Source organism: Phocoena sinus, chromosome 8 (genome assembly GCF_008692025.1).
Source record: "Phocoena sinus isolate mPhoSin1 chromosome 8, mPhoSin1.pri, whole genome shotgun sequence".
Lineage (NCBI taxonomy): Eukaryota > Metazoa > Chordata > Mammalia > Artiodactyla > Phocoenidae > Phocoena > Phocoena sinus.
Genome location: NC_045770.1, coordinates 71,526,060 through 71,551,044, shown reverse-complemented (window position 1 = coordinate 71,551,044; position 24,985 = coordinate 71,526,060). Strand labels below are relative to the sequence as shown.

At 49.0% G+C, this 24,985-nt stretch overlaps 1 protein-coding gene across 3 annotated transcripts in view; it reads left to right on the top strand.

The window, feature by feature from the left end:
- The first annotated feature begins 552 nt into the window (after nt 1-552).
- The window catches only part of ABCC8 (ATP binding cassette subfamily C member 8), a 75,204-nt gene continuing 50,771 nt past the window's right edge, over nt 553-24,985 (top strand). For 2 of the 3 annotated variants that reach the window (XM_032641337.1, XM_032641336.1), the window contains exons 1-7: nt 553-785; nt 2,067-2,208; nt 6,477-6,598; nt 12,106-12,272; nt 13,963-14,205; nt 15,105-15,293; nt 22,736-22,900. In XM_032641337.1, coding sequence (XP_032497228.1) covers nt 638-785; nt 2,067-2,208; nt 6,477-6,598; nt 12,106-12,272; nt 13,963-14,205; nt 15,105-15,293; nt 22,736-22,900 — 1,176 coding nt within the window. In that variant the 5' untranslated portion in view covers nt 553-637. The remainder of the gene's footprint in view (nt 786-2,066; nt 2,209-6,476; nt 6,599-12,105; nt 12,273-13,962; nt 14,206-15,104; nt 15,294-22,735; nt 22,901-24,985) is intronic. The other variant, XM_032641335.1, reaches the window with a different exon arrangement.

The following is a 24,985-nucleotide window of genomic DNA, read 5'->3' as shown; positions in this document are numbered from 1 at the left end:
CTGTAAAGCACCTATGAACGTCCCCCGCCTGGAACCACTTTCGAAAACCTTCGAAGCTCCCCCCTAGGTAACGTTTTTGAATGCTTTTCCTATTCATATGGGATGGGGCTTGTCCCACACTGCCTCACCAGGACCCTCCGCTCTAACTATACCCACGAGAGCCAGGCCCAAGTGAGCTCACACCTCAGACCCCGGGCAGGGAGGTCACACTCGAGACTCCGACCGCGCCCACTCCCGAGCCGCGAGGACCCTCCTCCTCTCTTCTGCACCCCTCACCCTCCCATCCAGACTCGAGCATGCCCACCCACCCAGCCTGTCGTTCCTGCTTCCCCAGCGCACGCGCGCAGCGGGGCACTCACAAGGCGGCCCCCAGCGCATCGTGCGGGCCGCCACAGCTGGAACTCGGCCCCAGCGCGGCCCGGCGGGTCGGGCTCCCCGCCACCCCTCAGGCCCGCAGGTGGAGGAGCTGGGCGGGGTGGGAGAACCGGAGCGCCGACGGGGCGGGGCCTGCGGGGTGGGGGCTGGGGCCTGACGGCCGGGCCGGGCGGCGGAGCTACAGGGGACAGAGCGCGGGAGGCGCGTGCAGCCAGCCGCAGTTGGAGCCCGAGCCCGAGCCCGAGCCCGAGCCCGCGCCGCCATGCCCCTGGCCTTCTGCGGCAGCGAGAACCACTCGGCCGCCTACCGGGTGGACCAGGGCGTCCTCAACAACGGTTGCTTCGTGGACGCGCTCAACGTGGTGCCGCACGTCTTCCTGCTCTTCATCACCTTCCCCATTCTCTTCATCGGTGAGCGCGCGGGGCGAGCAGCGGAGGAGGGGAGGACGGTGGGAGGGAGGGAGGAGAAGGAGGCGCTGCGCGCCGCAGCGCTCCGCGTCCCCTTGCAGCCAGGCGACCGCCGCTCGCCTCCCCCTTGGGGTTCCCTGCCCTGTGTTATGCCCCGCGGTGCCGGCGCTCACACACCCGCACAGACCTCACTCCCGGGGTGTCCCTGAAACCGCACGCACCACAACGGAAGCTCCTGACCCAGGGGACCCCCAAGTTTTGCCACCGCAGGGCCAGAGCTGCGGTGGAGAAAGGGGAAAGCAGGGGTCTCTGTACGCGCTGGATAGGTCGGGAGGGGGTCGGGCTGTAACCTCAGAGGCGCTGTGTAGGGAGCCGGGCCACCCTCCCCCAAGGCACCCTTCTCGTCAGCCGCAGCTGGGCCCAGGGAGGAGTGCAGCCTGCGCCTCAGAGGCTGGGTGGAGGCCCTGCGAACCCTGTGCTTCCCAGGGGCTGAACCTGACAGTGGTCAGTAGCCTCCGGCAATCCTGGGGTTCCACTCGCCCTGATCGTGAAGAGGCTCCACTTCCCCAGCTAACCCCACCACGGCACGCGCGTCTCCGTAGCTCAATTTCTCGGGCTCGGGGCAGAGCCGATCCGACTTAGCAGCGACCCGGACGGAGGCCACCAGCGCCCCTGTTCGAAAGCCCTCCGCAGAGTTGAGCGTCACCGCCCAGACAGTTGTGTGTGCCTCTTTCCTAGGGTCCCATTTATCTCTCTCCAAGACCTCGAATTTCTCAAGCTAGCTAGCTCTGTCAACTCATAGGGTGTTCCCTGCCTCCCCCAAAACGTGTTAATTTGCTCTAATTAAGAAAAAAAGCAAATCTTAAGATTCATATACAGCTTTTGAGAAGAAAGGAAAAATTGCTACAAAATTTAAAAGAGGAAGATGCTGCAGAAGCAAAAGTTGCTAGTTGTTGACAAAGACAACGAGAAATAGGAAGGAAGCTTATGTTCACATGTGTATCAAAAACTGTACCAGCATTTACACTGTTGCTCTCCACCAAACGTTTATTTACGCGGTTATTTGTCACACAAGGCATATAAAATGGGTACCTGCACATGTGGGCCTCTGTGGGTCCGGGGTTTCATGCAAGGACATTTAGTTCATGTGTACCAGACTGGAGCATTGTCATGGGTACACACCTCATCCCCATCATGGACCCAATGCCAAAGCACCCTCCTGGGGTTCGCGAAACCTCCTCCAGGAGAGCCAGGCTTCCCACCTCTTCCTGTCTCTCCTTGCAGGATGGGGCAGTCAGAGCTCCAAGGTGCACATCCACCACAGCACATGGCTCCACTTCCCTGGGCACAACCTGCGCTGGATCCTGACCTTCATGCTGCTCTTCGTCTTGGTGTGTGAGATCGCGGAGGGCATCCTGTCTGATGGGTGAGTGACTCTCAGAGGACCCAGGAGAGTGGATCTACTCAAGGGTGCTTCCTAAAAGGCCCAGGGAGACCCCAGCTCAGCTGCATTCCATGAGCCAATATCGTTTCATTTGCTAATAAATCCAGCAACTGTTTACCCAACATCTGTGTGCCAGGCTCTCTGTGCCAGGCACTGGACAGTGAGAACCAGGCCCTGCTCTCAGTGCAGCAGGGTGGAGGGGACCCAGATCTGCACACCAAGACCTGGTGAAATAATCCTAGAGCCTATTAGAGTGGATATGCCCAGCCTCTCCCACAAGCTGCTGGGGTTACCTTCTTGGAGGGAAAAAAATCACTCTTGCTTAGGATCTTTCCTTGGTTCCCAGTTGTTTACAAGGTCCTAAGTCCTCAGCCTGGCATCCAGGTTCCTCACAGTCAGCCCTCCCTCTCTCTAGCCTCATTCCTATGGGCCTTCTCCCCATGCCCACCTTGCCTCTGGACCTCACAGCATACTCTTCACACCTCTGCCACAGCATAGGTCATACTGTATGTTAATATCTATATCTATTTGCAAACTGTCTCCCGCCTAAGTCAGAAAGGCCTCAGAGTTGGAATCTTCATGTTATTCATCTTTGTATTCACAGTGCAAGGCACATGAGAAAGCTCCATAGACCCTTAGGGACTCCTTAAGAGAATAAATGAGATAACGTTACAAGTAAGTACTATGGGAGGATAAAGGAAGGCAGAGTTGGGCAAGCTTCATGGCTGAGGGGACTTCTGAGCAGGATCTGGAAGGATGACTAGGGTTCTGACAGGCAGAGGAGTTCCAGAGAGGGAGGGCCAGCGGGGAGTCGTGAGAAAGGTACCGTGGGCGAGTGAGGAGTGGTGGGAGGGGAAGCAGGCAGGGTGGGAGCAGTGCAGCAGTGCGGCGGGGCTGAAGCGTGAAACACGTGGGAGCGATGGAGGCTGAGATTTGGAAACTGGGGGCATCTGCCGGAAGGCTTCACATGCCAGGCTGAGTGTTTGGGTTGAATTTTCTAGGCAGTTTGGAAGAGAAGAGATGTAATCAGCACAGCACTTTTAGGTGAGAACTTGAGGGCAGGGTGGAAGCAGGGAGAGGCTGGAGGTAGAAGCAGCACTTAGGATTGATTGCAGTAGTTTAGGTGAGAGATAAGTGCAGCCAAAAGCGATGCATCAGCAGTTGGGGGTGCAGATGAGGCGGAGATGAAGCAGCCGTCTCACTAAGGAAGAACGGAAGGATCGGCAAGGCTCAGTGACTGCCTGGGTGAAGGGGTGGTGGAGGGTGGTGGACATTTGGCTTAAATACTTGAGGTCCAATCCCTCTGAGCTGGAATCAGTCTATGCCCAGATTCCACTCCTGCCAGCCCTGGCTCCTGCAGCTGGATGGCAGGGGGATGGGATCCTCACCTCCACCAACACACACACTGCCTTACCCTCCCTGCATCCTGGCTTCAGCAGTAATGTCCCTGCATCCTGGCTTCAGCAGTAATCTCTGTGATAACTGCTTGCCTTGGGCCTCCTCCTGGCTATCAAAGCCCTCAGATGAGCAGGACCAGAATGCATACTGCCACATAACTAGCAGGTGACAAGTCCGCCTCCCGCCTTCCATCCCAACACCCCTTCCAAAGCAGCACAGATGCTAGAGACGGGAGGGATGCCTTGTGAGCCCTCCGGCCAGAATATACTCACCCGGCTGTAATGAACAAAACAACAGAGGGGAAAATACCCTTCCTGCAGAGAAGGTAGACCTGGGTCTTTGCTAGCATTTCTGCTATGCCACGCACCAGCTGTGGGACTTGGGTCTCACTTTCTCTACCTGTGAAATGAGCGTCATAATTCCTGCCTTGCCTGCTTCGTAGGGCAGTGGAGGCTGAAATTAGAGCATAGACAGGGTGCAGAGTGCAGAGTGGCAGAGCCCTGGGCAGCTGGTATATTCCCAGAATGTGGGAGACTGGATAGAATATGGTTGGGGACTCTGTCCTGCTGGCTGTCCAGCAGGCCCTCCTGTGTGGGGCAGCACCTGTATCCCAAACCTCTCCAGTTCAGTGCAGATCGCCGTCTCCTCCCCAGAGAGCAGGTCAGCTCCTCCATAGGCACTTATCTGGTATTTGCTGGTTTCCATCTGTGGCCTGCACCCCTGGGCAGGGGAGCATGAAGGAGGATGGGAAGGAGAACGGACATGAGGAGAAGCCACAGTCCCTGTCCTGGCTTGGCCGACTTGCCGGAAGTGTACGGGGCAGATGAGAGAGGGGGGCCGTTAAAGCAGTGGCCTTCGAACTTGAGTTTAGTTTAAGGTAAGCCTCATTTAGTGATTAAGTAAGGCATCTAACCTGTAGGGCTTCTTGTCTTCCTTTAAGTATTATTTCTCTGTGATGCTCTGAATTCACAACAACCAAAGCAGTTTAGGTTAGTTAGAATTTTTTTTAAAATATAGAATGTTTTCCCAGACCACCATACACTGGAAAAAGCCATATATAAAACTTTTACCTAATTTCTTATCTAAGTCAGTGTATATTATTCAGTAAAGCAGCCAAAATCTATTTAAGTCGTGTCATAAAATACTTATTTCAATTATGGTTATTCACTGTCTTATTTCATCTTATAAAATGTTATCATTTCTACCTTCTATTGCAAAAAAAATGAATGTACTTAAACTTACAAAATAACATTTTGGATGTCACTTAAAAATGTATGCAGGAGTACAGAGTTTTTCAAAATTATTTCAAGGAGTACAGAGGCAAGCGTTTTGAAGACCTCCTGGACAGGGTGTTGGTTGTTTCCAGTGCCCCCACTAGTGACTGCCTTGTACGTCCTGTAACAGTGTGAAGACCTTGCACTGAGACTATCCACTAATCAAGCGTGAAGAACGTCAACGTGTACAGTCTCATTTAACAAGAAACCTGGAGGCCACCTTTTTTAGTTGGTGTGGTGGCTTAGTAATGGCATCAGGGACCCAGCTTCTCCACATCTTTCTATGCCATACTCTGTGTGTCCACCATATCTTCTCTTATGGTTACAAGATGGCTGCCCAACTCCAGGCATCAACTAAGCAAGGAAAAAGGGGGCATGCTGCCCACAAGCCTCTTCTTTATGCAGGAGATCATCTTCTACAGACATTCCTTACATCCCATTGACCAGAATTGGGTTGTATGGCCACTCTTAAACCAATCACTGACAAAGAAGTGTGCAATTGCATGGCTGCTTGAACCAATCACCATCCATTCCCTGGGGCTGGGCGCATGGTTGCTGGAGCAAACTTGTGGTTCTTCTAGCAAGGAAAAAGGGAAACACACTGCCTCTATGCTATATCCTAGTCCCACCAGACCACCTGGGGTCCCAACATGGCTCTCCTCATTCCCCCCACCTTCTCCGTTGAACTCCTGCTCATCCTTCAAAGTTCAGCCTTGTGCCACCTCCTCTGTGAAGCATTCCCTGCTTGCCCACCCTCCCCTGTGTGCTCTCAGCCTTCTGTCCATCTGCAATACCACTTCCCTAGACTGCCTAGTCAGACAGTTAGCTCTGAGCATGGTTGCTTCCCTCCCTACTGTCAGCTTCTCGAGGGCAGGGACTCTTTGCACACTGGATAGAAGGAGCAACGCAAGCAAGGGCAGCACTGAAGCAGAAGACTGGAGAAGGCCTCCTGGGAATGGAGGGGTTCCTAACCATAGCTTCACTAGAAAGAGCAGGCTGGGCAGTGCTGGAAAAGACTTGAGGCCATATCACCTGTGCCTTTGAGTTTTGCTTTCTATAGAAGGGAGCCTTGGAAGGGCATGACCAGGACCAGGCAAGTCGAGCCTCCTCACCAGTCGTGGAGAAGCTGAGTTCTGGGAGGGAGCTCTGGCTCCCTATGGGGCTTATCACCAGACCAGAGCCCACCTACTGAGGCCTCTGTAGGGGGATAAGCTGGTTCTAAGCCAGAAGCTTTGCAGCTGCGACTGCCAAGGCCAGCTCCCCTATGCCAGATTCTGTAAGCGTGAACCCAGAGAGAGAAGGCCATGAATTTCAAAGCCTGAACACCGAGCTCTCATAGCATCTCTGTGTGAACGCCTGGGCCCCTTAGTTAACAGGTGTGTTTGGGGTCTGGGCTGGGCAGAGCTGCCAGCATATGGTATGGAACTATATGGTTACGTGTGTTCTGGAGGCCCCACTGTGTGCTGTGCCCTAAGCACGAGGCCTGGGCTACTCTGTTAGAGTACGACGCAGCTCATCTACATTTTCTCTCTCTCTCTCTCCTTCTCTCTCTCTCCGTCTCTCTTGTCCTTATCTCAGGGTGACCGAGTCCCGCCATCTCCACCTGTACATGCCAGCCGGGATGGCGTTCATGGCTGCTGTCACCTCTGTGATCTACTATCACAACATTGAGACCTCCAACTTCCCCAAGCTGCTGATTGGTAGGGAAAGGGGAGGAGTGGGAAACGGGGAGGGATAGGTACTTCCGTTTGTTCCTTCAGATAATGTTTGCTGAGGACTTACTATGTGCCAGGCACTGTTCTAAGTGCTAGAGGTTCAGAAGTAGAGAAGAAAAATTCTTGCCATTGTGGAGCTTCCAGTCTGGTGGAGGAGACATACAAGCAAAGACAGTAAACAGACAAACAAATAAGTAGTGATGACGCTATGAAGAACATAGAGCTGGGTAAGGGGTAGAGAGTGAAGGCCGTGTTGCTGTCTGTATAGGATGCTCAGAGGAGGTCTGTGATAAGAGTGAGCACGCAGATATTTGGGGGTAGATGTTTCCGTGCAAATGGCACAGCAAGTGCAAAGACCTTCTGCTAGGAACAACCTTGGCAAAGAGGCTAGTGTGGTCGAAGGCAAATGAGCCCAAGGAAGAATGGTAGGAGATGAGGTCAGGGGCCAGGAGAGGAACAAGGAAGACTCCTAGGCTTTGGGCCAGAGTACATGGGTGAACAGCGGTATTAGTAACTGACATGGCAAAGGAGCAGGAGTTGGGGTGTTTAGGCCACAGTTGAGTTTGAAACAGCCAGCTCAAGTGTCAGGCGGTCAGTTAGATAAACAAGTTGGGCGTTCTAGAGGAGGTCTGATAGTCACGGCTTCATAGGTGGCATCTTGAGCCCAAATGAGGTAACCGGGAGGAAAGAGAAGGGCCCCAGGACCAGAGCCTGTGGTTTGCCAACGTTTAGGAGTGCCCGCTTAGACCTTCTGACACCATGTGGCCGGGGTCCCAGTCCGAAACAACAGTGATGGATGTTGACATTTACTGAGTGTGTGCTGTGTGCCAGGCTCCGTGCTAAGCTTCCTCCGTGCATTATCTCACTTAACCCCCACACTCTCCCTCTTGTACTCTTGCTATCCCCATTTTACAGATGTGAACACTGAAACTCAGAGGGGTTCCAAATAATAACAGTGAACACTCATTTAGCACCTGCTTTGTGTCAGGCACGATCCTAAGCATTTTACATATATTAACTCATTTAATCCTTACAACTCTATGAGGTAGGTACCATTATTATTTCCCTTTTATAGATCAGGAGACCGAGGCTCAGAAGTTAAGTGGTTTGCACTAGTCTCACCAGCTAGTCAAGGGCCAGAGCCAAGTTTTTGTTTTTGTTTTTGTTTTTAACATTTATTTATTTATTTGGCTGCACTCGGTCTTAGTTGTGGCATGCGGGATCTTTCATTGCGGCGTGTGGGCTCTTCATTGCTGCACGCGGGCTTTTTTCTAGTTGTGGCAGACGGGCTCAGTAGTTGTGGTGCGTGGGCCCTCCAGTTGTGGCACACGGGCTTAGTTGCCCCACGGCATGGGGGATCTTAGTTCCCCGACCAGGGATCGAACTTGCATCCCCTGCATTGGAAGGTGGATTCTTAACCACGGGACCACCAGGGAAGTCCTCAGATTCAGGTTTAGATCCCAGGAGTCTGGCACCCAAGCAGGCTCTTAAAAAGGCTGAGACTGTGTGTCTAAGGGTCCTCAGACTGTGCTTAGGCCAGAGGTATAAATCCACAGATCTGCCTCTATGTGAGGCTCAGTCTGCCTGTCTAAGGCCGGGGCTGTACATCTGACTGTTAGGCTGTGGTCAGACCGTGTGTCATTAAGTCAGACTATGATTTTTAGGAATCATAGCATCTAATTGACATCTGGAGTCTGGAACTCTCTGCTAAGCCAGAGACAGCACGGTGTCATGAATGGGTAGCGAAAGTTTCCCAAGCTAATCACAGGTCTACCTTCCTGTGTAAGGTGGGAGCTGGCTCCATCAGGATCATCCAGATGATGCCCCCACCCCAGGGGCCCCCAAGTGAGTATGGTTGGGGGACTAGGGAGCAACAGATGGAGAGGTGTTAAATACAAGCTTCGGAGAGCCTCCCACGCCAGTGTCTGAAGCAGCTCCTCATGCACAGAGGCCTCTCATTAACCACGAGGCCTGGCTGAACGGTGCCCCTGGAAACACCCTGTCTGGGCATCTGGCGAGTTCATTTTCTCATTCTCCAGAAAGAGCATAATGTTCTCTCCGCAAAGCACAAATGACCACCCATGGATTGACCAGTCCTTCTCCAAGGAACAAAGACTAACTCCCCCCTTTGGTAGAGCTTTGCTCTCCACAAAGCCAGAAATTCTAGAACAGGGAAAAGGGAAGAGGATGCACCCCATGAGCTGCAGGACAGCAGGTATTAGGGGAATAGCTGACCCTTTGAGGAAGCTACTGTCCGGTCACAGGTCTGGAGTCCTGCAGAAAGGTGACCCATGATGCGGCTTACATCGTCCCGCGAAGTAACCTTGTTCCTGGACCCAGGTGAGATCAGAAGGTGTTCTGTGAGAATGTCACGTTTGAGCCGAGAACTGAAGGATAGGTAGGAACTAACTGCGAGAAGGGACAGGGGAATGCTTCAGGCAGAAGGAGCAGCATGTGCAAAGGCCCAGAGGCAGAAGATGCAAAGCACATTAGGAAATCTGGGCAAAAAACAGCAGCTGAAGTGCAGAGAGCAGAAGGGAGCTGAACTTTGAAGGTTGGAGTGACAGGTGGGGCAAGACCTTGAAGGCCACACTACAGGCGTTATTCTTTATCCCAAGGACGATGGGAAGCCATTGAGGACTGGGATGTGTGTGTGTATGTGTTAACATATGCATAACATAAAACTTACCATTTTAACCACTTTTAAGTGTACAGTTCAGTGGCACTCAATGCATTCACGTTGTTGGGTAACTATCACTACCATCCATCTCCAAAACTCTTTCATCTTCCCATTAAACAATAACTGCACCCATTAAACAATAACTCCCCTCAACCCCTCGAAACCATCATTCGATAATACTTTCTGTCTCTATGAATCTGTCTACATTAGGCACCTCATAGTATAAGTGGAATCATACACTATTTTGTCCATTTGTGACTGGTTCATTTAACTTATTATATTCTCAGGTTTCACCCATGTTGTAGCACGTGTCAGAATGTTCTTCCTTTTTCAGGCTGAATGATATTCCATTGTGTGTGTGTGTGTGTGTGTGTATACACACACACACACACACACACACCATATTTTGTTTATCCATTCATCCATCAATGGGCAGTTGGGTTGCTTCTACCTTTTGGCTATTACAAATAATGCTGCTATGAACGTGGGTGTGTTGAGACCATATTTGATTAAATGTATTGCTCTACGGAGGCTAGGTTGGAGGAGGGCAAGAGGGGAAGTGGGGAAACCATGAGAAAGCTCTTAAGGCGGTCCAGGGGAGACATGATGGTGACCTGACCCAGGTGGCCACCCAGATGGACAGAAGTGAATGGATTCAAGATAATTAGGAGGTAAAATAGAATTTGGTAATAGGTAGGATGTGGGGATGAGGGAGAGGAAAGGGAGGGAGGAAGCAAAGGTAATGGGAACTCAGAGTTTAAAACTCACCAGCAGCCCCTGTGTTTTACTACTTTCTTTCCCTTCTCCTGTTCTCTCGGACATGCACTAAGCTTTTACCGGATGCTGCTGTGTCTGGCAACAGGCTGAGGGCTCAGCACTGTAGGATGGGACTGTGGAAATAACCCCTGGGCTTAGTTCTGGGTCCTCAACTAACTCCCTGTGTGACCTTGGACAAGACACTCAGGCTCTCTGAGCCTCAGTTTCCCCATCTGAACAGGAATAGTAAGTCCCTGCCTAAGGCATAGGGTTCTTATAAAGATCAAATCAAACCATATCTGTTACGTGTTAGAGGCAAGACCAATCTGAGACATATTTTAAAGTCTTGGCCTCAGGAGGAACCCTCACGAAGGTCTAAAGAGGTTCTGGTACCTGGGATAGAGTCTGTTGGGAGAGTATAGGTGTGGATGCAGGGGAATGTCCCCCAGCTAGGGGATTCCTTGTGACCTGGAGACCTGACCCAGCTGAGGGACATCATCCCAGTCTTGAGGGCTGGGACCAGAAGCAGATGCTCCTGCCCTCTATCCTAATGCTCTCACTCAGGTGGCATTTGTCCCTCCCCAGTTCAATGTCTCAACCCAGTTCCCAGCCCAGAGCCAGGCTGGGACAGACCCCAGCTTTTGTCCCCAAGAGATGCCCTGGCATTTATGTCCTGGCCCTCCTAGGGATGAAGGCAGGATGACAGTCTCCTTCCCTCTCTGTGATTCCTCTAGAGAGGAGCTCTAGGCATTTAGGCTGACCTTATATCATATATAAGATCATATATATCATATATCGCAGAGCATATGACTCTAGGGGGTAATTGGGGAAGGACTGCCTATGCTAAAGCACCCCCTAAAGGGGCACTTAGTTACTGCTGTCTTTTGTTGTCACCAGCTGACTGTGGTTTATTGGTGGATTTGGATGGGGGTGGGTGGGAATTTATAGGTTAGAATCCACAGATGGCTCCTGGTGTTTATGGTCCAAGGTCTGAAATCTGGAGATAACAGATATATTAACAGCTGATATCCAAAGAGCACCCACTGTGTGCCAGGCTCACTGTGCTAAATGCTCTCCATACATTGCTCATGACGACTTTTGAGGTAGTACTATTATTATTCCCATTTATGGCTGAAGAAACTGAAGCCTAGATGGGTTAAATGACTTACCCAAGGTCACATAGCTATTAAGTCAGAGGATCTGTGCCCAGGGGTATCTGGCTGCAGGCCCAGCTCTAACCACTATACACACTGCCTCTCAGGACTGTGACTCATTTTTTTGTATCTCCCACTCCCCAGGCTCCCTGAGGAGCATCATCATGCCGTAGTGGACTCTGGACTTGGGGGCCAGGGACCTAGGCCCTCACCCTCTGTCTGTCACTAACTTGCAGTGAGCTTGGGCATGTCACCTCCTCTCTCTGGGCCTCAGGTTCCTCATCTGTTAAATGAAAGGGCTAGATTGAAGGACCTTTAAGATCTTCCCAGCTTGGGAATTCCGCAAGGAAGCCATTGTAGGGTGGAGCCTACATGCACAGGCTCTGGCACTAGGCTAGTCCACTTAATGGCCGTGTGACCTTAGATCAGTTACCAAACCTTTCTGAGCCTCGATTCCCTTGTCCGTTAAACTGAGCATGACGGCAGGACTTCCTTCACAAGGCTAATATAAGAAATAAATGAGATAAATATGTTGAAAGTGCTTATTTGGTATGGTGCCTATAACTTAGTTAAATTCAAGAAATAATTCCACTATTTTTCTTCTTATTTATTGTAAAGGGAAATTTGGCTGACCACCTTGACTTATAAGATGATTATTATTTTTGGACATGCCTATCATGAATGTTTTAACGTACGCACAGTCGTCTCAAAATTACATGCTCATATATTCACACACACGGACACCCCCTTACTCAGAAATGCATACTCACACCCATAACGCTTGTCCGCACACACACCTCTTCCCTGACACACTTATTTTCCGTCCTCTTCCACACAGTCGCACACACACACGTGAATATGTGCACACACATCCTCCGTGCTCTCTTGTCTCCCCTCGGCAGCCCTGCTAGTCTACTGGACCTTGGCCTTCATCACCAAGACTATCAAGTTTGTCAAGTTCTACGACCACGCCATCGGCTTCTCGCAGCTGCGCTTCTGCCTCACGGGGCTGCTGGTGATCCTCTACGGGATGCTGCTCCTCGTGGAGGTCAATGTCATCAGGGTGAGGGTAAGCAGGCCGCTCCTGGGCTGCCACCCACCTGAGGACACACCTGGGCCAGGGCGGGGCTTCTGACCCGTGTCCTGCGCCTGGGTGTGGGTCCCCACCCTCTTCTTAGCCAAACCCTAGAAGGAGTCAGCTTCTTTTACCTGCTCCCAAAAGGTGAGTGGAGGCCAGTGGGAAAAGTTTCAGGAGGAACATTCCATCCGGCCCAGCTGCCCTCTACCCCAGGCTCCCAGGGGGAGAGGAAGTGACAGCTGAGGCTGTAGGAGTCTGGGTTTAATCCCATAGAGAGGAAATAAAAGCTTCAGGTACTGGCTTCTCTGAGTTTGTTTGATTTTTTTTTTTCTTTTTGAGGTCAGGGAGGCTTACTTTAATGTATTCATATAGTTACACATGAATGAGTAAATGTGGTAAGTGTGGCTGCATACATGTCTTTTTTTTAAATCATTTTTGCTTGCCCCCTTTCCCTCTCTGAGAGTCATACCCTCCCCTCCCCCAACCTTTCTCTTCCCAGGTAACCCAGATTAACAGCCTAGTATGTGTCCTTCCATTCTTTGCTTTTATTAATATAATACCTTTTATTATACCTCTTTGCTTTTATTAATATAATACCTTTTATTATACCTCTTTTAAATACCTCTTTGCTTTTATTAATATAATGTGTTAAGAATTTCTTCTCAACACATATAAGTATTGTTTTTCTCTTTCAATCTTAGTTTTATAAAAATGGGATCATATTATACATAGTTTTTCACAGCTTGCTTTTCTCGTCTAACAGATATCCCTTGTGACTCCCTCCAAGTCTGATATGGTTAATTTCGCTTCCTTAATGGCTGCATAATATTCCATCGTATGGATGAGCCATAATTTATTCAGCCATTACCCTATTGATGGGCATTCACTTTGTTGCCAACTTTTTACCTTCATAAATAATGGCATATTCAACATTCCTATATCTTTATGTATTGCTGCTTTTATTTCTGGGAGAGAATCCAAGGAGTGGAGTTACTGGCTCAAAGGGTCTGTGTATTTTAAATGTTAATTGATGCTGCAGATTACCTTCCGGAAATGCTGTAACCTACCAGCAGTGAATCAGAAAGCGCTTTCCCTTTCTCCAACCAGCAAGGGGGGCTATAGCCACTTCTAATTTGCGCCAGTCTGATGAGCATAAAGTGCTCCTTTGATCTGCATTCTCTGACTCCTCTGCTTTAGTTGGTGATTTGCAGGCTATAGAGGCTTCTATATTCCCTACCTCCACTGACCCTCACATCATCCCCTTTTTAGATGAGGATACACTTTAGATGAGATGTGTCCAAAGACGCCTTGCTAGTAAGCGGAAGAGGCAGGATTCAAACCCAGGTCTGCATGGCTCCACATTCTGCAAACCCTATATGAAACACAATGGCATCTTCAGAATTGTAGGAGAAGATGGTATATGGGAGATTCCTGCTCCTCCCCAACTCAACCCACCCCAGGGGATTCAGAGTGGCCCTCGATGAAGGGTTATGAGTCAGGAGGCCCTGGCACTGGTAGCCAAGAGGAGTTGGGGGATCCTCTTCCTGGGAATAGGCAAATGATGGCCCCATCTATTAGAGGTCAAGGGTGGGATGTCACAACCCCAGATCTTTGCTGAGGCAGAATGGAGGGTGGTGAGAAGGTGCACTTACCCATCCTCAGTGACCCGTGTGCCCCACAGAGATACATCTTCTTCAAGATGCCGAGGGAAGTGAAGCCCCCAGAGGACCTGCAGGACCTGGGGGTGCGCTTCCTGCAGCCCTTCGTGAACCTGCTGTCCAAAGGCACCTACTGGTGGATGAACGCCTTCATCAAGACTGCCCACAAGAAGCCCATTGATCTCCGAGCCATTGGGAAGCTGCCCATTGCCATGAGGGCCCTCACCAACTACCAGCGGCTCTGCGAGGCCTTTGATGCCCAGGAGGTCAGTGGGGGCATGGCCCCACCATCCATTCCCTGCCCTCTGGTTTAGAGTCACAGATGGGGACATCAGAAAGTATCAGGTCAAACCCTTGATGGGACAGTGGGGAAACTGAGTCCCAGTGAGAGGAAGAAGCTTGCCCTAAGTCACACAGTGAACCAGGAACAAGTCCAAGACCAAAGACTCATAGGACAGTCACAGCTGGAATGGCCCTCACAGTTTAGCTCATCTGGTCTGACACTTTCATTGTCCTTGTGGGGAAACTGAGGTCCTGAAGGGAGGTACTGATTTCCCATGCCCTGTGCTCTTCCTTTTGGAGCCCAGTGACTGTAAAGGTGGGAATTTTCATCCATTTGGAGAGCAGGGGCATTAGTAGCCTGATCCTTACAATAACTCTATGATTTGAGCTAGGCAGGCATCTTTCCAAATCACTGATGAGGAAACTGAGGCCCTGAGAAAGGCTGTGACCTCCCCAGAGCTGGCCCACGGCTGGTAGGTAGTAGAGCCGGTTGCCTGACTCCCAGTCCCGTGCTCCTTCGCTGCTTCTGCCCTGGCATCAAGGGGAGACACTGAGGCAGACACAGCGGCACTGGACTGGCATATTTACTCCCTCATTGCAGTTCATCACAGTGCTGTGCTCACCACGTAGGCCCTGACCAGCTGTGTGACCTTGATCCATCATCTGGCCTCAGTTTCCCCATCTGGACCATGTTGGGTCCCCAGGTGGACCCACACAACCACACACTTGGTGGTTCCGTAATGTCTTCCTGGAGTTCGCCTTTTTGCAGCAGATGCCACTGGGTTTCCCCAGGCAGCAGGAGCCAGGAGCTCCCTGGGAAGCTGGGCCCTGCTGTGAACGGGCCCTCAGCCACTCTGACCTGGCCATGGGTCTCTCTGGACAGCGGAAGGACATGCAAAGCACACAGGGTGCCCGGGCCATCTGGCAGGCCCTCTGCCATGCCTTCGGGAGGCGCCTGGTCCTCAGCAGCACTTTCCGCATCTTGGCTGACCTGCTGGGCTTCGCTGGGCCACTGTGCATCTTTGGAATCGTGGACCACCTTGGGAAGGAGAATCACGTCTTCCAGCCCAAGGTAGGCCACCGAGGGGTAGAGCAGGGCACCCTTTGCAAGGTTTTCACTCACGGGTGAGAAAGCGCAAGAGGCCGAAATGTGTGAGCTCTGGCTGCAACGGGGCAGCTCCTTATGACGCACAGAGCCCTTAGCAATATCCCCCTCTAGGAGATGCTCTGCATCTGGTCAACAGAAATGTTAGAAGGCAAGCTTGTGCCCCTAGAGGATTTGTGGCGCCTTGCTCTTTTCACCATACCATAGTCACCATAATACCTCTCTCAGTTACGTCATCATTCAGAAGGTTGCAGGAAGTGCATTTGTTTATCCAGTGTCTAGAGCTTCTATTTGTTAGCTTTTCGTTCATGTCATCTTAACAGACTCTAAGTAACTTTTCGGGGATCTATCTTCTTCAGTTTTGTATAGGCACAGCACTCAAGGTTCTGCAGGGCCATCTTGGTGGCTGCTGTTGGGGGGAGGAGAGTGGGAAACCTCCGTGTGTAGGGCTTTTTCTCCCTCCACTACAAATTTTATTAAAAGCTGCCCCAGTTTTATTAATATGTTAGACTTGCCCATTAAAATTTCTTTTTTAAAAAGAGTTCCATGTCTTAAAAATATTTGAAGCCCATTGGACTAGATGATATCCAATGGCCTCTCCAGCTCTAAAGATGCTACAGACTGAAATTTGTCGGACAACAGCGACAGAACAATCTTTCTGGGGTTTAGTTTCCTTCCTTGGGGCAATAACATCCACTCTGGGGGTGAGGGTGGAGTACTTAATTCTTCCATCTGTTTCTTTGCTGCCACTTAGGTTTAGATGGTCACAAAGCGGAAAACTTTTCACCTCTAATAAAATTCAGAGTCTTATTTTCCCAGCAGGAACATCATTATAACCTTTTAACCACAAATAGACAGTCCAAAAATGATGCAGGGAATTACTAATTAGGGATCTGACTACTAATTTACGACTCTCCCTTGTGTAGTGTTATTCATCTCGTGGGCTCCAAAATTGCAGATACCATTTAATCCTCAGGAGGTTCATATGAATTTTTTCCAGAGGTATAATTAATCAGCTGAGTACTTTTGGCCGGGAATATGAGACACTCCAAGTCTGTTTGTCTGATTTACTCAGCAAATGATTTTTTTTTTTTTTTTTTTTTGCGGTATGCTGACCTCTCACTGTTGTGGCCTCTCCCGTTGCAGAGCACAGCTGGGCTCACGGGCCCAGCTGCTCTGCAGCATGTGGGATCTTCCCGGACCAGGGCACGAACCCGTGTCCCCTGCATCGGCAGGCAGACCCCCAACCACTGCGCCACCAGGGAAGCCCGGCAAATGATTATTGAACCCTACCATGTGCCAGACCTGGGTTAGGCTGTCAGAATATAGAGGCAATGGTTACGATGAGGAGATTAACAATAATAACAACCATTTATTGACTGCTTAATACATGCCTGACTGTGTGCAGAAGTTATCCATTTGCTATATCATTTAATCCCTAAAACAGCCCTTTAGGGTTAGTTTTTTTTGTAACAGTTTTATTGAGATATAATTCACATAACCAAACAACTTATAAGGTAGATATTTTAATTCCCATTCTACAGATGAGGAACTTGAGGCTCAAAGAGGTTAAGTAACTTTCCCTAGGGTCTCTCAGCTAGTTAGTGACAGAGTCAGGATTTGAAACCAAGTCTCTTTCACTCCATAGTCTGGGCATTTACAATCATGATGCTAAATTGATTATTATTATCAAGCCATCACCGCTGGCTCCAAGGATTGTGAAACCCAATGGAGGAGAGAGAAATCTAAATAAAATATTTTTATACCATGTGTTAAATACTACTACTCGGAAGTAGATACAAGGAACTATGGGAAGAAGGAGTGACTAACTCAGCCAGTGATCATGACAGCTTCGTAGAGGAGAGGGTATTGGAATGGGACCTTGACAGATGCATAGGAGTTGGCTAGGCTAAGATGGGTAGATTTCTTGTTCAATCAAGAATGTGAGGACTAGTAACTTTGAAATAAATTTTACGAAAACTTTACTGTACTTCACAATTTTTATGCTTTTAGAAAATGCTTAAATAATGTATCAATTTCTTAAAAAAGAAACTTGAGAAAGCCTAAAAAAAAAAAAAACTTTGAAGACTCTTTTTGCTTATTTAGACTTCAGTGGCTTTTGAGCCGCTGAACTTTATTTGGCCTCAAAAGAGGGGGAAAGAGACCGCTTCTCTTGTCCGCAGGAGTGTCACCTTCAGGTTCAGTCTGACCTTAGGTGACCCCCAAATACTCCATATTGATAAAACTGCAGCAGCATGGAACCAATTGTTAATATTAGGGGGAAGTGACACCAGCCAGAGCCCTTATCAGCTTGTCCACATCGTCTTCTCCTTCCTATGTTTCCCAAAACTCTTATGCCAGTCGCCTAAGAACTCTGACGGCGGATGTGTCAAAGAGATGGTGAGAACAACACTTAGAATATTAGTTCATCTGAATGTTAGCTTTGCCTTCTCTTTTCTCTTTGTTTATACACAAACCCTGGGATTTGCTGCCCTCTCATTGGAACGCTCTTGTCTCAGTTACTTGTTGGCACATAAATCACCGAGACAGATGGCACTGCCTCAGTGGCAGCAGGCCTTATCAAATTTAATATTTGTTCCCTGCAGCCCAAATACGATCAGCAAATTACAGACATAGAAACGAGAGTTGAAAGTAAATATAGTCTCCAGTGTCAGCAACAAAGAGTCCTCAATCGTGTGGTTGCTTGGGATATGGCTTAATTCTCATTTGGGCTTCTGGGCCCAGAAAGTGGGGGAAAGGGGTCATTTATTAAAGTTACTTCAGGGCTTCCTTGGTGGCGCAGTGGTTGAGAGTCCGCCTGCCTATACAGGGGACACGGGTACGTGCCCCGGTCCGGGAAGATCCCACATGCCGCAGAGCGGCTAGGCCTGTGAGCCATGGCCGGTGAGCCTGCGCGTCCGGAACCTGTGCTCCGCAACGGGAGAGGCCACAACAGTGAGAGGCCCGCGTACCGCAAAAAAAAAAAAAAAAAAAAAAAATGTCACTTGGTTCACCCCACTGCCTCCCGGCAGGCAGCTCTAACCCAGAGAGACAGGTGCTATTCTGGTCTTTATGAACAAAGAAGGAAGCTCTCTAGCTACACGTCACAATGTTTAACAACCCTCTCAGTGAGAAAGCCCTTCTTTCTGCTCAGCCTGAATCCATCCTGCTGCAGTCAGCACAGCCAGGCGCCCATTGTTTACTTTATTATCAGTGGCTGCCCTGTCCTGTCTTCCCTTGCCAGGATACTCACAGTTGGCAAGAATCATACCGCCCTTGGCATCTTCAAGGACAAGCATTTCTTATCTCTTCTTTTATTGTTGGAAGTGTCATACAGCTTGCTAGATCTTTGACACTCCTGTCCCCCTGCCACTCCCCAAGGAAAGCTGGGACCCAGGCTGTGCACACCCACAAGAGATCTCTTTCCAGCCCCCTCTCTCACCCAACCCCCTCCAACAATCTGTCACCTGCCATGAATGCCTCTGATCTGTCAGGCGGGCAAGGATTTATAAAGAACTGCTGGCATCTGAAACCTGCCAGCACTGCTCTAGGCTGTGAGCTGAGTAGAGAAAAAAAGAATAGTCTGGGTTTGATCTCAGGGCCAAGCTTCGAATGGCCTCTAAACCTCAGTGGGAGTCATGTGTAGGTTAGTGAGTGTGTGTTGTTTCTGAATGAGTTCTCCTGAGACCTGCTTATGAGTGTATGCGTATGTTCATTCTGTTTGTCCCTGTGTCTCTTGGTATGTCTCTTTCTGTGTATATCTGTGTCCCCATTTGGACGCCTATATTTGTGGCTATCACTGTGGGTACTTTGAGAACTTATATGCATTTCTATGATTTTGTGATGTCAGCATGTGGGTTGGTCTCTTTACAACAATGCCCATGAGCTGCTCTGGTCTGGCGTGCGTCACTAACCCCGTCTCAGCTGCCAAGATGCATCTCCAATGTCACCTCCTCCAGGAAGCCTTCCTCTGGTTGAATTAGATGCTCCTCTTCTGTGCTCCCATAATATCCTATGCTTGCACCATCAAAGCACCCCTTTTCTTTTTCCTCAACTTGACCCTGAGTCTCCTAAGACAGGACCTGCATTGTCTGACCTCTATGTGCCCAGCTCTGTGCCTGACACCCAGGAGGCACAGGAGAGATTATTCTTCAATGAATAATGTAGATGTAACTGTTACTGCTTACACTTACTAAAAAAATTTGTTACCTACATTGTTACATTGGATTCTCATAACAACTCTGAAGTAGAAACCCTTAATGGCCTCATTTTTCAGGTAAGGGAACTGACGCTCAGAGAGGTTGAGGAACTTACTAAGGACACAGTAGCTAACCTAATGAGTAAGAATTCAAACTCAGATATGGCTAACCTCAAAGTCTAAGCTCTAAACCACGATGTCAAATGGTTGTGGATGGATGGCTGGGTGCCTTGGTCTGTGAGTGGTCAAAGACAGTTCTCAGTGTTTTTATCCAGGGCCTCCCGGAACTGGGACCTACAAGCAATTCACTTTTTGGCCCTTGCCAAAATTGGAAGCAAGATCCCAAGTGTCCCCCTCTCCTTTAAGCTCCAGAGAACAAGGGAAAGGAGGCTTTCTAGTCATACCTCTGGCTAGGCAGGGGCAACGGGAATCAGACCTGTAGAGTCCTGGGTGCTAGGCCTACCTCTGCAACAAACTCCCTCTGCGCCCTTCAACAGTCACTTACATCCTGCAAGCCTCTGTTGGCTCGACTGTAAAATGGGGAAATGTATAGCTTCTATAAAGAGTAGATGGGGGATGAAGATCATATGCATTGATTAATTTAAAATATATTTATTGAGCGCTACTGGGGAAACCCCTGGAAACAAACACAATTTCCTCCCTGAGAGCTTGTGAAAATGTGAGACAAGGACATCTGATCTTCCAAAGCATTTACCACCCTCCAAATGTCAAGTTGTAAGTCCTTGGCCTTTTCTCTCCAGTCTTCAAGGTGCTGGGCAATGCCGGTGCTCTCACAGCCATTTGAAGCTTCCCAGGGCCTGCCTGCCTTGGGCAGCATCCTAGCCCTCTTTGGCTAGTCTACAACCCACTTCTTAATCAAAATGTAGCTATTCTGGCCTCCATCTCTTTTACGCTGTGTCTTTGAAGAGAGATCAAATAATGACCCAATCAATGACTTATACCTGCAAGCAGATTTTCATTTTAACAGGTCACAAAATTCTTGATCCAAATAAATACTATTTCTGACCCTAGGGTGTGTGTGTTGTTAGGGGAAGGGGTCAAGGCTTTGCCTTTAGACCTGAAAAATGAGAATTTGTTGCTTTGTGAAAAATGTACAAATACTGATGAGTGCATTTAATAAATAGCACCCATAGCCTAACCAATGAGATCGGTTGATTTTTCTAGCCCTCATTCCCCAGCGTATGTGCTTTCTGATCATTGTGACACAGTGAATGAGCGCCATTCCGTGCTGCTCGAGAGCTTTCATGGTAACTGGTGTTCTTGGTTGCATAGCGTTCCCATGAGTATCCTAATATACTTACCCATTCCCTGTGGTTAGATATTTACATGGATTTTTGCACTCTCCCCCTGCTATAATCCAGAGATAGTACATCTTTGCACATACAGCTCTTTCCTTATGTTAAATTATTTCCTTTGGGATAAACCCCCATGATGTGCTTTGTGGCTTTAAAATAATGGACTCTATTCTCCAGAGCTGGGTCTCTACAGAGGCTGGTAGAACAGAAGAATTCCAAGGCATGTTAAACAGGACCAGGTTTTTCCCAAGCCCGGGTGACTATATTTTTGACCCAGAACCATGCAGGTGGGCATCTTTCAGTCCCCCACAAGTCACAAGCTTGTAGCTGACAGTAGGAGACTCAAGGTCAAAAGACTGGATGAGACTTAAGTAGTGGATCTACGGTAGTGATCTTGGCATCATACAGGTTCATGTTCACGTGTTGTTTTCCTTTATCAGCATGTGACCTTGGGCCAGCCACTTAACCATGCTGAAACTCCATTTCCTCATGTGTGAAATTGGGCTAATAATGGTACTCTTCTCATTACATATTGTGAGCGTTGCACCTGGTAAATATTGTATCCTGCCCCTTGCTTCCCTGTAAGGTCAGGTTCTTAAGCCATGTGGCCTAGTTTTAAGGTCCATTTTGCTGCTTCCAGCCATCCCCACCCTCTCCCTTCTCCCTTCTCCCTTTTCCTGTTGTACTTTAACAAATGAGACAGAGTCAGGGGCTTCAGGTGTCAGTAGGACCCCCTTCTAAGAGACCTCACTTCTCCCTATATCTGCTTCCTTGCTGTCCCCAAAAGGGAGAGACCCCATGCCACAGAGGAAGGGCCATACAGTTGTAACCAGGACCGGCTGCATGGAGCTGTGAGAGCTGGTTAAAGGGGCCTGTTGAACCAAGAGACAAGATCTTCTCTACCATCAGAAAGGCCTGTATCCAGGATGTAGGAATTTCTGACTCTAGGAACAGGACTCCGCTTAGAATCCTGACCCTTTCAGCCTGCTCTGGTGTGGACATGCCATCAGGCTCCTTCTCAGCACTTTGTTCCCACCACTCTTTATCCCACAGCAGCAGTTCCCACACCCTTCCAAATCACTTGCAAAGTTCAGGGCAGAGTCTCCGGAAGGGGAGAGCTATGTCTTCATGGAAACACTGATGTGGCTCTGCTGGGGAGCGATGGACTTAATAAAGATCAAAGTTTTCCCAGGAGCTGTTGATGATGAATCTAGAAACACATGCTGTTGTTCCCTGGTATCTTTAGCAATGAAGTCAAAGTGTTTGGGGTTTTTTTCCCCCACTGCTTATCATCTGAGATCTTGCTGGAGGTGCAGGAAGCCTTACATTTAAAAGGAGGTCCCAGGAGCCCACAAGGCTGGGGCGCTTGGGTCTGAAATAGTCAATTATAGGCAATGAGTTCCCATCTCTCGCCTGGGAGCACTACTGCCATGTTTTCTGCTGGTCTTTCTCCCCAGAAGTTTCTATAGTGCACGCTGTTGGTGAATGTGGGACAAGGCCTCAGCTGATTCTGTTTTTGTAGCAGAGAACACACGTCGTGGGATCTGTTCTAGCAGTTCTAGTTTTGGCTGCTCTGTGATTCGCTCTATTTATTCTTGTCCTATTCAGAGTGAGCTCCCCTGGCCTGGTGGCCGAAAAGCTGAGAGTCATATGTATGGGCATGAGGTTAGAACTGGGCCACATTCTGTTCACCTAAGTTTATTGATGGAGAGAGTATAGGCAACCCTCCCTATAGTTAGAAGAATGCTAGTCTGATTTTTCACTTATAAACAGTTGCCCAAGGCTTGCAAGCATGGAGGGTCCTATAATAATGGCCTCTATGGCCCAGTAACAGGTACCAATGGCAGTCATTTTGCTGGCCACAACTGCCACCTCTGAATTTCTCTTTCCAACAGACACAGTTTCTCGGGGTTTACTTTGTCTCATCCCAAGAGTTCCTTGCTAATGCCTACGTCTTAGCCGTGCTTCTGTTCCTTGCCCTCCTACTGCAAAGGACATTTCTGCAAGCATCGTACTACGTCGCCGTTGAAACTGGAATTAACTTGAGAGGAGCCATACAGGTACTTGAATGATTATTCTTTTCACTTCACAATAAGAACTGCATTATTTGTCCTCACGGATACTCAAGAATGATTCTGCTGTGCATTTATTTTCTTGTTACCCTTTAACAGTGTTTTGAAACGATAACCATTGACAAGGCAGTGTGACATAGTGGAGAGTGCCTTGGGCTGGTCTTGGGAAATGTAGTAGTTCTAGCCCTAGTTCTGCCTTGGACTAGATCTGAGATGTCAACTGCTCAGACTTGAATGGGACAGACATCACTAATCAATCACAGCACTTTTTCCTGCTGAATGCAAGTGCAGCCTAAGAATCCTTCTACAAATATTGTTCCAGGGCTCTGTTACCAGACAGTCTTCTTTGGTTACAAAGAAGCATGTTTGACATACCAAGACTAGATAGACTGTAAGATCTATTTGAACTCTTAAATCTTGGGTCATGACGAGAGAGACATACCCGGCCTGGTAAGTCCCTGGGTCTAGGTTCTTGTTCCTGTCTGCTGTGGCTTCCTTCTCAGAGTCGGTTGAAAGGATGGTCAAGGTCAGGAAGGATTCAGGGTCCCATTAGGCAAGGTGGTGATGAGCCCCAGTGTTTTTTGTTTTTTGGTTTTTTTGCGGTACGCGGGCCTCTCACTGTTGTGGCCTCTCCCGTTGCGGAGCACAGGCTCCAGATGCACAGGCTCAGCGGCCATGGCTCACAGGCCCAGTTGCTCCGCAGCATGTGGGATCTTCCCGGACCGGGGCACGAACCCGTGTCCCCTGCATCGGCAGGCGGACTCTCAACCACTGTGCCACCAGGGAAGCCCCAAGCCCCAGTGTTTTCATTAGAATTTTGGTTCCACTGTTGGAATGGAGAGACCCAGTGTGATAGTGGTTTAAATAGGATAAAAGTTTGTTTTGCACATTTACTCAGGGCTGATGCAGCAGCTATACAATCATCAGAGACCTTGGCTCCTTCTGTAATGTTGCTTTGCCGGCCTTCTTACATGACTTTGTCTCATGGTTTAATGTGACTACTGAAATTGCCACTATCGTGTCTACATTTAAACCGACAAGAAGAAAGATGGGACAATAGGAAGACCTAATGTCTTTTCAAATCATGATGCGGAAGTTGCACAGATCCTCTCCCATCCCACTGGGGAGAAATTGGCCACATGGCTGTACCTAGAGAGGCTAGAAAGTGTGGTCTTTATTCTTTTTCTTTTCTTTCTTTCTTTTTTTTTTGCGGTATGCAGGCCTCTCAGTGTTGTGGCCTCTCCCGTTGCGGAGCGCAGGCTCAGCGGCCATGGCTCACGGGCCCAGCCACTCCACGGCATGTGGGATCTTCCCAGACCAGGGCACGAATCTGTGTCCCCTGCATCAGCAGGCGGACTCTCAACCGCTGTGCCACCAGGGAAGCCCCTGGCCTTTATTCTTGACAGCCATATATGCCCTGCTAGAAATTCGTCTTACAGAAAGAAGAGAATGGATAGTGGGGGACAGCTGGTAGATTCTGCCATACCCAGCAATTCCCATGAAGTCAGTAGAACACTAGGAAGTTGTGACTAAATCCCAAAGCCAGCTCATTCTTCAGAAATGTTTCTCAGAATCATGAACATTGATTGGTCCTCTGGGAGCCAGGATCAGAGGCATTGCAGAAAAGGAACTGAGAAGAGAAGGGTATAGCCTGGGCTGGAGACTGTGTCTGGGTCCAAACTCTGGTTATCTTGGTATAGTCCATGTGAGTGGCGCCCTCTGGAGTTGTATAGTGCACAGCTTGTGGAGCTGTCCATCTCCAGTGGTTTTTCATTTCCTCATGAATGTCATCAAGTGAGAATGGTAGAAAGATCCCAGGAAAATCTAAGACCCTCTAAGACTCATAGGGGTTCAGATCTAGGAGAACCAAGCTATTGCTAGTTCAGAAAACCTCTCTAAAATCCCAAACTCTGTCCAGACTCCCTCCAGTGACAGGCAGGCATGTATCACCACAAACAACAGCCAACTTCATAGTCAAGCAGTTTTGTAATTAAATCTACTTTCTATTTCTGTCATAAATCACACACTAGCCCAATATTTTCCAATTATACTAAAAAAGCCAAATATGGTTTT